This window comes from Acanthochromis polyacanthus, chromosome 7, assembly GCF_021347895.1.
Source record: "Acanthochromis polyacanthus isolate Apoly-LR-REF ecotype Palm Island chromosome 7, KAUST_Apoly_ChrSc, whole genome shotgun sequence".
Lineage (NCBI taxonomy): Eukaryota > Metazoa > Chordata > Actinopteri > Pomacentridae > Acanthochromis > Acanthochromis polyacanthus.
The window spans coordinates 38,683,406-38,697,873 of record NC_067119.1 but is presented as its reverse complement, the minus strand read 5'-3'; the positions used below and the strand labels follow the sequence as shown (position 1 = coordinate 38,697,873).

Sequence of the window (14,468 nt, the reverse complement as noted above, 5' to 3'; positions counted from 1 at the left end):
TAATAAATCTGTCTGTGTGTGTATCTGAGAGCAGGCCCTTTGCCCTCTGACTGAAATGGTTTACAGATAGCCTGTAAGTTGTTTCCTCTAGGATAACTGCCAGTATCAACAAAATTATTGTTTGGAGATAAGGGTGCAGGTGTTCGTGTGAGAAAATATGGGGAGGCTGCCTCCCATGGGGAAAAATGCCGGCCGCCCACGAGTTTCCAATTAAAATTATTAGGGAGTAAAGATTCGCTCTTTCCTTAAATTATGTAATACTGGCAGCTGGCAGTGGCAAAAAGAGGGATGGGTTAAGGGCATGAACTGACCCCAGCTCAGAGGGTATAAAAGATTGTATTATCTGACAGTAAGTTCAGAGGGCTTCCGGAACCTCTCTCAGTGTTTTGACCTGTATTAAACAAAATAAACACTTTATCTGCTTGGCATCTGAAGACTTGACTCCTGGACTCCTTTGATGATTCTATGGTGAGACTTAGATATTTTCAGACCTAGAACTTAGAATTAAATCACAGTTGTTAATACATAGAGTGATCAGGTTAAACATAGATCTTACGTAGTGGGGCAACTGGCCCCCCCACTACACACTGATGCATAATGGCTGCCAAAAATGTAAACGTGACAGCTGACTTATTTTTTGGTTTGTCCTACAACCCTTTTGAAGCTATATGGTTTGTGTGAAAAGCTGGGCCTTGAAAGAAGCCTCTGCTCTCCGTCTCATCCCCAGACAAATGGTCTAGTGGAAAAGTTAAATGGCACAATCCAAAGGTAAATTGTTTAACTATTTGATCATGCAACTTTTGTGGAAATTAGATTTTGCAAATATTCTGCTTTGTCATACTTAACCCAAATTTTATCATACTTGGTTCTGTCTATTGTTCAATTTTCCATTTGAAGGTCACTGAATAAACTTGTAGCGGAACACCCCACAACTTGGGACAACTTTCTTCAATCCACTACGTTTGGTCTTCGCACAAAAAAACAACTGACTACGAAATGCAGCCCGTACTACCTGATGTTTGGGAGGGAAGCCAGGTATCCATCAGAAGTACCTAAGAATACAAAGTAAGAAACCTTAATATTCTCAACATAAACATTTTGTGAAAATGTTGCGATGAAGCTCCTGGCATTCCATTACTAATTATTCTGCTTTGTTTGGCAGGTGACAGAACATATATCTTCCTTACTTCAACATGAAGAAGTGTGTGACAGATTGAAAAGGCAGGCAATGACCTATAAGGAGGTTCATAGCAAACATAAAAAAAGTCAAGATGCAATACGTAAAAGGAAGGCCAGACATGGCACTGAAGAGGATTTCAAAGTGGGGGATCTAATATTAGTAAAAAATATTAGGCAGGAGCAGAGGAAAGGGGGGAAACTGGACCCTGACATGCTTGGGCCTTTTAAAATCATAAACCTCATCAGAAAATGTGCAGACATTTTATCAGAGGGAGGGGAAAATAAAACAGAAGATGAATATTGATGACCTCACCCACTATTTCCAGCCAGAGGAGAGGATACCTGCAAAGTTGCAGAAAATCTTGGCAACTTCTCCTCTGGCTCTCATCAGTGGAGTCTACGTTGAAGGCAACAAGGATCCAGATCCTAGATCAGCACAAAGATGCAGAAAACTGTAAGTACACTGACAAATTGAACCTTAAAACTTAAATGTTCCAAATGGTTAGTGTTTGTGTCTTTATAGTAATCAGAGTGATATGGGCTGGAAAACAAAAAACACCCTCTGGGCCAAAATAGGGCCATAGAAGATCTTTTCAGAAAACTTCATGGACTTGGCCACAGGGAAGGAGCTGGAGAGTGAGGTATGTTACATTTGTCATGATTATCTGCTGAGTAGTGGAGGTAAAATGGATGAGAAGTTACTTCTGTATTCATAGGTGATGAATGGCTATCTGACAAGTGTGGGCAAAAGGACAGGAGCTCTGATTTTTAGATTTGTATCTGATGACCTCAGCCTGGCAAGGATCTACTAAAGGCTTCAGAAAGGTGAGTTCAATTGGTAGACAGCTGGCTGAGCAGGTAACTTATAAACAGGGGCTATAGTCCCCAATGCAGCAGCCTTTATTCGATTCTCGCTCACAGCCATTTGCTGCAGGTCTTTTCCCTATTTTCCTGTCTGCCTCTACTAACCTGCCTAAAGCCAAAATGCCTTTTTTAAAAACAAAGCAACAAAAAGGTGGGTGTATTAAAAATAAAATTTAAACGTTTAAGGTTATTTTTGTAGTTAAATCTACTACAGCATGATGTGTCAGCTGGAGCAGTCTGTGATAATGCACACTGGACACTTATTGTATGTAATCTCAACATATTTGGACACACCAATAAGATTTTTTTTTTTTGTCATGAGACTTAATTGCATTTTTGAAGATCATATATCTGAAGGAAAGGAGGCCATGTACCTGGATCATCTTGGGGCAACAGAAGGACAGATCAAGAAGTGCAGAGATGTAACATGGCATGAACATGAAACAAAATGATGGTTGCATTTGATAAATTGCATGTTTACACATAATGTGGATAGTATTTGAGAGCAAGACGGCATTTTTTTTATAGGATTTTTTTTTTCATATATTGTATTTTTCTTCTTATTACCTTGTCCCTCTGAAGTCCAAGCACAACTGCTGATTTAAAAAGGCCTTATTTGGACTAAAATTAAAGTTGGTCAACAGTTGTGTTGTGTGCAGAGCACTGGTCCGCACAGTATGTCCTGCAATAACAAAGTGGACGTGTGCAACACTGTCCCATCCAAAACAGCAGGACTCAACATCATGTGGTGTATTTGTGTGCAAGGTGAGTGTGATTATGTGCACAATAAGTATTCCAGTTAATTATCATGATTTTCTTAGCTTGCAGAGCAAATGCTAAATAAGAGATACAGTATCCTATCGACCAGGAGGGTGTGGCCAGGTTAAGGCTCAACATAGCAATATCACTGCTGAAAGATTCAGGTAAACTTGAGGAGGTAGGTGATCATGTATCTGCATTTAAGTACTTTGCATGTTTTCTTTTCTGTGTGTGTGTGTGTGTGTATATATATATATATATATATATATATACACCGGGCTTTGCAAAAGTTCTGTTACACTCGGTTTCATGATCTTTAGAGACGTTTACATGTCGGAGTGAAAAATTCCATTGAATAAACTGAAAGTTCTACCTTATAGCCAGGTGTCCTTAATACAAATTTTTTTCTCCGGTGAAGCTGTATCAAGTTGGAAGTCAAAAGAATTGAGATATCTGCTCTCCTTTGTGCTGAACATCAGCCGGATGACTGTCCAGAGTTGCGGAGAGGCTAAAGGATGGTGAAGATCTTTCAGGTCTTCACCATTCTTGAAAGATCACTGAAAGATCTTCACCATTCTTGAAAGATCACTGAAAGATCTTCACCATTCTTCAGCCTCTCCGCGACTCTGTGGACGGTCATCCGGCTGATGTTCAGCTGCTTGGCTCTGTCAGACTTGTTGTGGCCAGCATGAAGGAGAGCAGATATCTCAACTCTTTTGACTTCCATCTTGATACAACTTCACCGGAGAAAAAATTTGTATTAAGGACACCTGCCTATAAGGTAGAACTTTCAGTTTATTTAATGGAATTTTTCACTCCGACATGTAAGCGTCTTTAAAGATCATGAAACCTTGTAACAGAACTTTTGCAAAGCCCGGTGTGTGTGTGTGCATATATATATATATATATATATATATATATATATATATATATATATATATATATATATATTTTTATTTTTTTTTCCCCAGATGACCTATCTCAAATGTGTCGGGCTTGTGGGGAGGCCAGCTCGAGCGCAAAAGTGGATAAATGGGTATGAGCATTCTGATTCCATTCTGTAGTTCAGACTTAAACACTGATCTGCAACATTATACTTTTTTTAATTGTTGCATTTAGTTTTACCTTTAATGGCACATTTTGAGTGTCAGTGAGTGATATGAACATGACAAACACTGGTTAGTATTCCAATGTCTATTTTCAAATCTCCTTTCAGATTGAGTTTACCACCTGTAGGAGGTGGTGCCATATGTCCTGTGTGGGGCATCCACCCACAGATGGGGACTACAACTGCAATAGCTGCCAATAAATGTTTTATCAAAAGGAAATGCTGTCTTTTCTCAAGGACATCAGTTTTGAGTATGGCACAACAAACTTCTATGGCTGATTAGAACATGAATGTCCTGTTTTTATTTTTTTCTAAATTGCTGCATTTCGAATTCAATAAGTTAAATATTGCTGGACTGTGTTGGTAAGACTTTAACGTTTGTGTATTTAAATAAGTCAGTGTAGCGACAATGTGATCTAAAGCTGACAATACGGTAGCAATACATCGTTAAACTACAAAATTTTGGTGTTCTACCACACGGTTTGAACTTATTAAACAATGTGCACACTGTGTCCTGATCTCCTGTTTTGACAGTAAACGGTGATCACAGCTCCACTAGTTCCAACCGCGGTTACGTAGTTTTCTTTCTTGTTGCCTGACAGCGCATGACTCTTACGATGAGAACGTGACTTATTTCCAGATATTTTTGTCAGGACCAAAATGAATTAAATGGCAGAAATCTAATTTTTAGAAGCGAAGTTGTTCCATTGTTCATTTCCGGGTTAGTCGGTAAGGGGTCCTGTAAAGTCACGCCTACGAAACATCTGTCTCAGAAATGCTGGGATCACCAGTTAATCTTGAACACCACCACTCTGCCTACAGCAGACTTGTTTCTTTCTATCACTATAAGACAAGTGATCCTACACAAGAAGCAAAAACAAAAAAAGATTTTCGTTTTTCTGACCTGACTGTTCAGTAGCAACACTGCTACGGTCCGTAGCCCGTGCTACATGGCTACCGCCATGCATCCTGCAGAGGACCCACAACTCGGAAAGTCCAATAATAAGATCGCTGACCTGCTGGAAGACGTTCGCCGTCTCTCTGATGTACTGAGGGACAAAGACGCTCTGCTGACCAGGTTTATTGACGTGGCCCATGAGCAATCGGTATGGATTGCCTCCCTTTCTGCGGCCTTCCAGGAAATGGCACCCTGGGATCCCTCCTGTCCACGGCCGTTATCCTGCTCCACACCCAGCTGCCAGCGATCATGGACAGAGGTGGTGATCCGGGGCAGGCAGAAGACCCCAGTAAGAGCCATCTCGCCTCCACTCTCCCTCTCGAACCGCTTCATGGTTTTGTCGCAGTTTGAAGAAAAGCCCCCTAACGGTGAAGCCTTGAGCTCAGCTTCTGTGTTTCCTCTGCACCAGTGGCCAACGGTGTGTCGGGGGCTTCCTGTCCCAACGGCCCGGCGGCTCCCCCTCGTCTGCTGGATGCCGAGACAACTCCGCACACCGCTCGATTGGCGACCTCTCCGTTGCTTCCTGGTGATTCCCAGGACTGCTCTGCTGTCATCCCAGGCCTCCACGTCTGCTTCACGCCGGAGGCTTCTAGAGGAGGCGGTCCGGAGGCGTTCAGGGAGACTCCACTGCCCTGGCCCAACCCTGGATCCTCGTCTCGGAGCTGAGGCTGCTGCCTATCACCGCGATCGGCATCTCCCGGAGCTCCTCTCCACCAGATCGGACACCACCGTCGGCACAAGGACCACCACCTCCCCTCCCGCTGAGCGGCCCGCCTCGGTGGTACGGTGGTTGGACACACGCCCGGCCCCGGCTCCTCTCCCTGCCCATCGCCCGAAGGTGCCAGCGAAGCGGTCCCCAGCCCCTGATGGCGGCGTCTTGCCTCACCGGTCACCCCGTCCTCTTTTCAGTCCGACAACACTCGTCGGCGATGGTATTGTAAGAAATATCCGTTTCTTCGACGCCGTCACTCCATGTTTTCCTGCCGCTACCATTGCCGATATTCTGGACAAACTTCCCGAGCTGCTACTGTCCAACCCGTCATCAGTGTGCCGCTCGATAATTCATGTTGGCACAAACGACACGGCTCGACGACAGTCTGAGCTGACAAAAAAAGATTTTAGTGTTCTCTTCAGCCTGCTGAAAAACTGTGGTAAGTCTGTATTTATTAGCGGACCCTTACCAACTCTGTCTCCTGGTGCTGAGCACTTCTCCAGATTGCTCAGTTTGAACACCTGGCTCTGGCACTTCTGTCCAACTCACAACCTGAATTTTGACAATTTTAACTTTTTCTGGAACCGCCCTGGATTTTATAGACACAATGGTCTGCATCGGAACACGTTGGGCAGCTCTGTTTTAACAGATAACATTCAACATGTGGTTCAATCAACTCCAGCTGATTGACTGCCAATAAGCCACGCCACTCGCCACACACCTTGCACGTCTCCCCTCTGCTCACAGAGACGCCAGTCTACATCACCCACAACATCCCAACAGTTGTTTTTAACAGATCCACCAAAACCCGGACTGCATTTAGAAAAATGCAGTGAAACACCACGAGGAGCGCACGAGCATCAACATGGCCATGCTGAACGTGCGCTCTTTTAAGCAAAACTTTTATTGCCAACGATTTGATTTTAGATAATAAATTCGATAGTCTTCTCCTGACAGAGACATGGTTTGGCACCGATGCACCTGCTGTTCTCACCGAGGTTTTCCCACCAAGTTTCTGACCACTTTTACCAGCATTACAAGATTTTAAACCAGCAGAATTTGTAAAAAAAACAAAAAAAACAAAAAAAAAACAACCTGGGTGTGATTTTGGACTCTGAGCTGAGCTTCATCTCACATATTAAACAGATAACAAAAATAGGTTTTTACCATCTTAAGAACATAGTGTCCGCCCATTTCTCTCTCAGGCCAGCATGGAGGTGCTAATGCATGCTTTTATCTCTTGTTTAGAATATTGTAATGCCCTGCTCTCTGGTCTTCCCAAAAAGAGTATTTTAATCTCCAGTCATTACAAAACTTAGCCGCACGCCTGCTGACAAGGACCAAAGGCCGGGAACACGTTACACCAGTTTTAAAGTCGCTGCATTGGCTCCCCGTCCACTTCAGGATTTTTTTATTTAAAAAAAGGTTCTTTTACTAGTTTTTAAATGCCTTCTTTTTTGTCTGCTCTTCTTTTACCATATCGACCCTCGTGGATCCTGAGGTCTTCTGGCAGCAGCATTTTATCCATACCACAAGCAAGGACAAAAACCCACGGCGAGGCAGCATTTAGCCACTATGGCCCCCGCCTGTGGAACAGCCTGCCGGAGAACCTCAGGACTGCAGAGACTGTTGATGTTTTTAAAGGAAGGTTAAAAACGCACCTTTTTAATTAACTGTTCGTGTGTCCGTGTGTCCTTCCAACCTTAGCTTGATAAGCTGGAATACTCACGGGTGTGGGTTAAGGACAACACGGGGACAACCTTTCCCCGTTTCTCTCTCTTACTTTTTAATGTCCGCATAGTGCTCAAAACATAACAAGGTGACTGGTCACTTTACATCCTGTGATCTCAACCATCTTTGACCTTAAAGGGGAGGTGCATCAAATTATGTAGCACATACTCTTAACTTGAACTCTGTGGTATATGAATTTACCTTTAATGAAATAAAATAATTTGTCTAAATAAATCATAAAATAAAGTCATATATCAAATAAAACAAATCTTCACAAAAACAAATCTCATCTTACATTATTTCAATGTTTTAATGTTGTGAAGCACTTTGTGGTGCGATTCATTGGATGAAACGTGCAATACAAATAAAGATTGATTGATTGAACATTTCTGCCACTGTTGAAAAGTAAAAACTTCAAATTAATTGTAAAATCTCCTTAAAAATCTGGTTATTTAAAGTGTTAAGTCTTTATGGTATTTTTAAAATGGCAACACCATAGCTTGAGCATCTATATCTTCAAACTGGAATGTACTGATGACAGTCTCAAAAATTAGATTTAGACTTTCTGCAGTGTAGTGGTTAGCACTTTCACCTTGCAACAAGAAGATCCCCGGTTCAAATCCTGGGGTGGGCCTGGGATCTTTCTGCATGGAGTTTGCATGTTCTACCTGAGCATGCGTGGGTTTTCTCTGGGTACTCTGGCTTCCTCCCACAGTCTAAAAATATGCTGAGGTTAATTGAGTACTCTAAATTGTCCATAGGTGTGAGTGTGATTGTTTGTCTGTATATGTAGATCTGTGACAGACTGGTGTTCCCTGCCTTCACCCAAGTCAGCTGGGATAGGTTCCAGCACCCCCTGTGACCCCAGTGAGGATAAAGTGGTGTATAGAGGATGGATGGATGGTGTTTCATTTCAAATAACAAACTTATTTATTTACTTGGTTTTGAAGTGGAAATGCCAGTTAAGGGTGATTTGTTTACCCTTTAATGGCTTTATGCTTTTGCTGACTTACAATACAAACAATTCCGTCCCCAAACTCAAAGAGAAAGAATTCTTTTCTCAGTTAAAATCAACAAATCCCATGAGAATTTACAATGTACAGTCAGTCACCTTCAGCCAGTCAGCGCTGAATGAGAACACTGGTGATATTCTGTAGTTTATGTAAGTACATTTGAATTTACCAAAGCCTCAAGAGTAAAGGCTAAACAATCAGCATTATATCCACTGACATGGTCATGAATCTATGTAATAAGTTTTCCTACTTTACCTGACAATGAGGCATGCAGCCACATCGGTGCAGTCAGTCGCTGTCAGGTCCTCTGGCTGGGAGAAATGCTGACAGGGGCTGAAGGACAGGAGCAATTCTGTATTGACTGGCATGACGTCTGCTGCCACCGACTTTAAACGCCCCAAGAAGCCATCTGCATCTCCCATAGCTTTCAGGTTAATCACTCCGCTCCCATCTTTCATGATGCATTTGCAGTTGTTGACTTTGAAGCAGCCTGACTCCTTGGCAGAACTTGAAAAAGGAGTGACAGACAAGGAAAACGAGATAAAACAAAAAAATGGTGTAAGAAAAACAGCCTGGAGGCTCATGGTTGCAGTGTGCAACACTGCAGGAGAGAGGCAAGATGTGTGCTGTTAGGTAAGCAGACAGCAACTGACAGCATGGTGAGGATAGAAAAGTAATTAGAATAAAGGTGACTGCCATTCCAGGCATTCTCAAGGATCAGTGTGCTCACATCCAGTGTCCAGTGACTGTTTAATGATTATGACACAGTAACTGGAAAGACATAATGCAGCTGAGAGAAATTACCTCCATTTTATTAGGTTAAAGACAAAAAATATTTGCAAATGTATTTGTGAATAAAAGAAAAAACTATCTCAATGGCTACAGACTAGTAGAGGAAAATGGGAACATGATTTTCTGACAATGATGAACTAGTCCATTTAAATACCTTGAAAATTCTATTTTCAATCGTCTTGCCACTTACGACAATAAATTAGGCAATATATAGACAGTATCTAAAGTCAGAAAGCTAAATAGACAAAGTTCAATATACTGAGATTAGGGCTGTCACAATATCAGGTTTATACTACATTTTTATTATTATTTTGCTACAAATGGCAGCTATGAATCTAGGCGAGTGGCCATGACCTGTGGCATCCCCCAGGGGTCAGTTCTTGGACCTCTTCTGTTCAACTTGTATATGCTCCCTTTGGGTCAAATAATACAGAAATGTAACTTTAATTATCATAGTTATGCAGATGATACACAACTTTGTGTCTCTGTCACCAGACGACTGCAGCCCACCAGACTTACTGTACCAGTGTCTGGAGCAAATAAACACCTGGATGAGAGAGAATTTTCTACAATTAAATGAAGACAAAACTGAGATTATTCCGTTTGGTTGCAAAGAGAAGAGGGTCGGCATTCGTAAACATCTTGGCATTCGTGCTCTTAAAACCACTGACCAAGTTTATAACCTTGGAGTATTAATAGACTTGGATTTGACTTTTAACACATATTAAAGCTGTCACCAAAGCAGCTTTTTACCAACTCAAAGCAATCAACAGAATTAAAAGTTTTGTCTCCCAGAGAGACCAGGAGAAACTCATCCATGCGTTCATCTCTAGTAGACTGGATTACTGTCATTGTATTTCAACAGAACTTCTCAAAATATGCATGAAACAGCTTCAGCTCATCCAGAATGCTGCTGCTACAGTTTTAACCAGGACTAAGAGATCTGAACACATCACACCACTTCTAAAATCTTTACACTGTCTTCCAGTCACTCACAGAATAGATTTTAAAGCCCTACTGATCATTTATAAATCCCAGAACGGTTTAGGCCCAGAATACATTTGTGACCTGTTCAGAGAATACAGACCTAGCAGGGCTCTTAGATCCAAGGACTCAGGTCAGCTGGTCCAGGCCAGAGTCTGGACTAAACATGGAGAAGCAGCATTTAGCTTTTCTGCTGCAAACAAGTGAAACAAACTGCCAGAGGAGATTAAACTTTCACTAAAAGTAGACATGTTTAAATCCAGATTAAAAACGTTTCTTTTGTCACACATCTATGCTATGCATGAAATCTGCACAGTATCTTTTAACTTACTTAGACTGTTGCGGGCTGCACAGTGACGTAGTGGTTAGCACTTTCGCCTTGCAGCAAGAAGATCCCTGGTTCAAATCCCGGCCTGAGCCTGGGATCTTTCTGCATGGAGTTTGCATGTTCTCCCTGTGCATGCGTGGGTTTTTCTCCAGGCACTCCGGCTTCCTCCCACAGTCCAAAAATATGCTGAGGTTAATTGATCATTCTAAATTGTCCGTAGATGTGAATGTGAGTGTGATTGTTTGTCTGTATATGTAGCCCCACGACAGACTGGTGACCTGTCCAGGGTGTTCCCTGCCTTCGCCCGAGTCAGCTAGGATAGGCTCCAGCACCCCCCGTGACCCTATATAGAGGATGGATGGATAGACTGTTGCTTGCTTTTAATCATCTTGATACAATTTAGTAACTGTACATGACTTATTATGATTTTGCAATGTCTTATGTAGTTTTCAATGTTTTATCTGCACCTCACTGTAATGGTCTTAATGTTTTATGCAAAGCGCTTTGAATTGTCTTGGACATGAAGGGTGCTGTACAAATAAACTTGCTTTGCCTTGCATACATGATCAGATTTTACAATAACAACAATAATATAGATATATTCATGCACTATCACTCATAAGTTTGGACACATATTTAATGTTTTTTCTTTGTTTTCATGACTATTTACATTGTAGAATCTCACTGAAGGCATCAAAACTGTGAATGAACTCATAAGGAATTATGTAGTAAACAAAAAAGTGTGAGACAAGACAAAACATGTTTTATATTTTAGATTCTTCAAAATAGCCACCCTTTGCTTTGATTACTGCTTTCTACACTCTTGGCATTCTCTGGATGAGCTTCATGAGGTAGAACCTGAAATGGTTCTCCAACAGTCTTGAAGGGGTTCCCAGAGATGCTGAGCACTTGTTGGCCCTTTTGCCTTCATTCTGTGGTTCATCTCATCCCAAAACATCTGGACTGATTTTTATTATAGAGCCTATGGTCCTGGTGCAGTCTCTGGCTCTGCAGACTCACTACTGCCGTCCTGTGGAGGCTGCTGTGAGCTGCAGCAGAGTGAAGTCCTCTGTCCGCTGCTCGGAACGGAAGATGAATCTCTCGTCTTCCTGTCCCTCCCCGCCTTCGGTCGGGGAAGCTCCACAGACTGCAGCTGGTAAGATGAAACTGCTGCTCCCATTTCTTCCACTTCGTTTATCTCTCTGTGATGTTTGTAACTTGATAACTCCCTCTCTCTGTCCGACATGGCTCCCTGCTAACCGCTGTTATCTTGCAGTGCCTTTGTTTCCTCTGTAACCCAGTTTGCATTCCTCAGGTATTAGCATGTTTGGTCACAGAGCTAACCACAGACTTCGAAAAGTTCTTATACTGGAGATTTTAGAAATGCAGAAGGTCGTTTAATAACATTCACAGTTGTTTTGTGTGAGTCTGCAGACCTCCTATCCATCTAGACGACAAAATGTTTTGTCCACTGAAAGATAAAAAGTATTTCGACTTTGTTTCTCAAGTTGCGCCTCTAGTTCTCTAATGCAAACAAAGATGGCAGCCTTGATGGAACACATTTAATAAGTTCTTTACAGACGTTTTTCATTAAAATGATTAGAGTTTCAAATTCTACAAATACATGCAGCGTAAAAGTCAGTGTTTACTTGGCCCAGTAGTTTGCTCTGTGACTAGGTTTGTGCTGAATTGGGGTCAGCCTTAGCTCTATGGGATGCTGACTGTTATCCTTGTTGCTGCAGCCTCAGATTCTCACTGTGGGCTCCTCAGGGTTCCACATGGTCCTCAGTACAGCTGTGACGATGGGATTTGGCTTTGCTGCTATCTGCCAAGCAGAACGCATATTCTGAATGTGCAATTTAGTAATGCACATTTCTTGCAGGGTTATTTGTCGTAAGTAAAGTGTATTTACTAAGTAAAACGCAATTAAATATACAGTACAACTAATAATACATTAAACAAAGACAAGCATTTATGCAGATGTAAAAAGTAGGACTGAAGTTGCTTTTTGAAGGTAACAACAGGTACACTACTGTTCAAAAGTTTAGGGTCAAAAATTCAAAGTTTTACAAGAAGATAAGATCTACTTTATTCATTCTGGGGGACATTATTTGCCAGAGTACAATGCACTAAATAAACAATGGTTAATGGAATATGCACAATTACACCAAGGTTAGCTGTACAAAGAATACAAAGTACAACATGCAAAATATCTACAAGTGTTTGTGTGAAGTGTCTGAAGTGTGCAGAATGTCTAGAAACACTTAGAATAAAAATAAATAAATAAAATAAAATCAGATAACACAAGTACAAGATGTAAACTGTGTATCAATAACGAGAAACAGATTACCAGAAAATGAACTGAAAGTAAGATGTATTGCACTAGAGATATTGCAGTTGGACAATGATAGTACAGATTGTGAGTCTAAGTTTACCATGAAAACTCATGTTTTTATCCATGTGCTAGCATAACTGCACAAGGGTTTTCTAACCATCAGTGAGCCTTTCAACAGCATTAGCTAACACAAGGTAGCATTAGAACACAGGAGTGATGGTTGCTGGAAATGTTCCTCTGTACCCCTATGGAGATATTCCATTAAACATCAGACATTTCCAGCTAGAATAGTCATTTAGCTCATTAACAATGTGTAGACTGGATTTCTGATTCATTTATTGTTTTCTTCATTGGAAAAAAAGAAAAAATAAAGAAATTCAAAAATAAAAACATTTCTAAGTGACCCCCCCAAACCTTTGAACAGTAGTGCATGTAGGAAAACAGTGGAGAGCTCCACACTGATGGAGGCCTGGCTTCAACGTTTCAGTCTCCTCAGCTCTGAATCTGAGGGCGTGCCCACTACCCATACTGACATGCTGTTTAGCAAGCTAGAAAAAACATTTAGAATGTCCCAATACACATTGTGTCAATCGCAGTATGACCTAAAATACCAGGATGTACTTCTACATCCAGTGTCATTTTGTAGTACGCAAGCCAACATGCTTTTCTGTCCATTCTGACTACAGAGAGCACAGACAGGTGATTTCACACTGCAAACTGAACCGGATGTATTAGCAAGACAATCAAACCATAAGGCACAATATTATTACGAATTACTACGTCCCAGTTATGTGTATTCTGCATGCAATAGTATGTACTTCGTAAAGGCAACTGAAGTGTGTACTGAAAGGAACAAACCTTGATCTGATGACCTCCAACACCTGCTGGTAACATAGGGATGCAATAGATCTCAAATGCAGATGAAACCTTACTAGTGAGGTTCTAAAAGTGATAGTAATCTGGAATTGAACTCTGAATGTGATGAGGAACCAGTGTTGAGATATGAAGAGTCGAGTAGAGTAGACCTCTCTGAAGAGGCACTAAGAATTTGACAGATTCATTCTAGATCAGTTTAATTAAATTTTATTTATATAGCACCAATTACAGGTCAGATTGTCTTCAGACACTTTACAGAGCCCGTATGCCTGTCAGGTGTTTGTGTGCCCTGACTTGATGTTCTTGATTCTTCAGGTACTGCTTTGACCGCTGCAGTTCGACCAGCTTCAACATTCAGCCCTCTCAGCACAGTAATGGATCACAGTGAGGCCTTTGAGGGGCCAGTACCAGGCAGAATACCTTCTAGTCCTGCCTCTAGGACATCTGTGGGTGCCAAGGGACAAGCAGCACAGAGTGTTCAAAGTCCCAAAGTAACAATAACGCCCTTCCACAACTCCCACATAGTCGGCAACAATGCAGCTCGGCGTAGCAGACGACCAGTAGCTCCTGGGAAACCGCTCGCATCTCCTGACAGCTTGTTTCTGGGCACATCTGGACAGCTCACTGCTGCATCTGTCAGAGAAAAACCTGCTGCCACTGGCACCACCACTGCTGCTTCTGTTACAGCTGTGAACTCAGAGAACCAGACTCCCAGTTCAGGCTCTGCAGGAGCCACAGCAACACAAAAAACACAAGCAAGTCCTCTTATTGCCAAGGTAAACAGATGACCTGTTTTGTTCTATAAACTGTGTTTATAAAAATGATTTGC

The 14,468-nt window shown here is 41.8% G+C and overlaps 1 protein-coding gene and 1 long non-coding RNA gene across 9 annotated transcripts in view; both read left to right on the top strand.

Moving 5' to 3' along the window:
• Positions 1–427: 427 nt before the first annotated feature.
• LOC127534698 (uncharacterized) lies at positions 428–4,557 on the top strand. 2 transcript variants are annotated; one of them, XR_007942959.1, is made up of 7 exons: positions 428–768; positions 898–1,065; positions 1,163–1,820; positions 1,896–2,004; positions 2,865–2,980; positions 3,774–3,838; positions 4,019–4,557. It is a non-coding gene; the product is annotated as an uncharacterized LOC127534698 (long non-coding RNA). The 2 variants fall into 2 exon arrangements; XR_007942958.1 differs by having other exon boundaries at positions 1,163–2,004.
• Positions 4,558–11,468: 6,911 nt separating this feature from the next.
• LOC110960192 (histone-lysine N-methyltransferase EHMT1-like) overlaps positions 11,469–14,468 on the top strand; it is a 33,121-nt gene continuing 30,121 nt past the window's right edge. For all 7 annotated transcript variants that reach the window (XR_007943090.1, XR_007943089.1, XM_022207342.2 and 4 more), the window contains exons 1-2: positions 11,469–11,584; positions 13,955–14,415. Coding sequence is in view for 5 of the 7 variants with exons in the window: in XM_022207342.2 (XP_022063034.2) it covers positions 11,521–11,584; positions 13,955–14,415 (525 nt within the window). In the remaining 2 variants the exon portion in view is untranslated. The remainder of the gene's footprint in view (positions 11,585–13,954; positions 14,416–14,468) is intronic.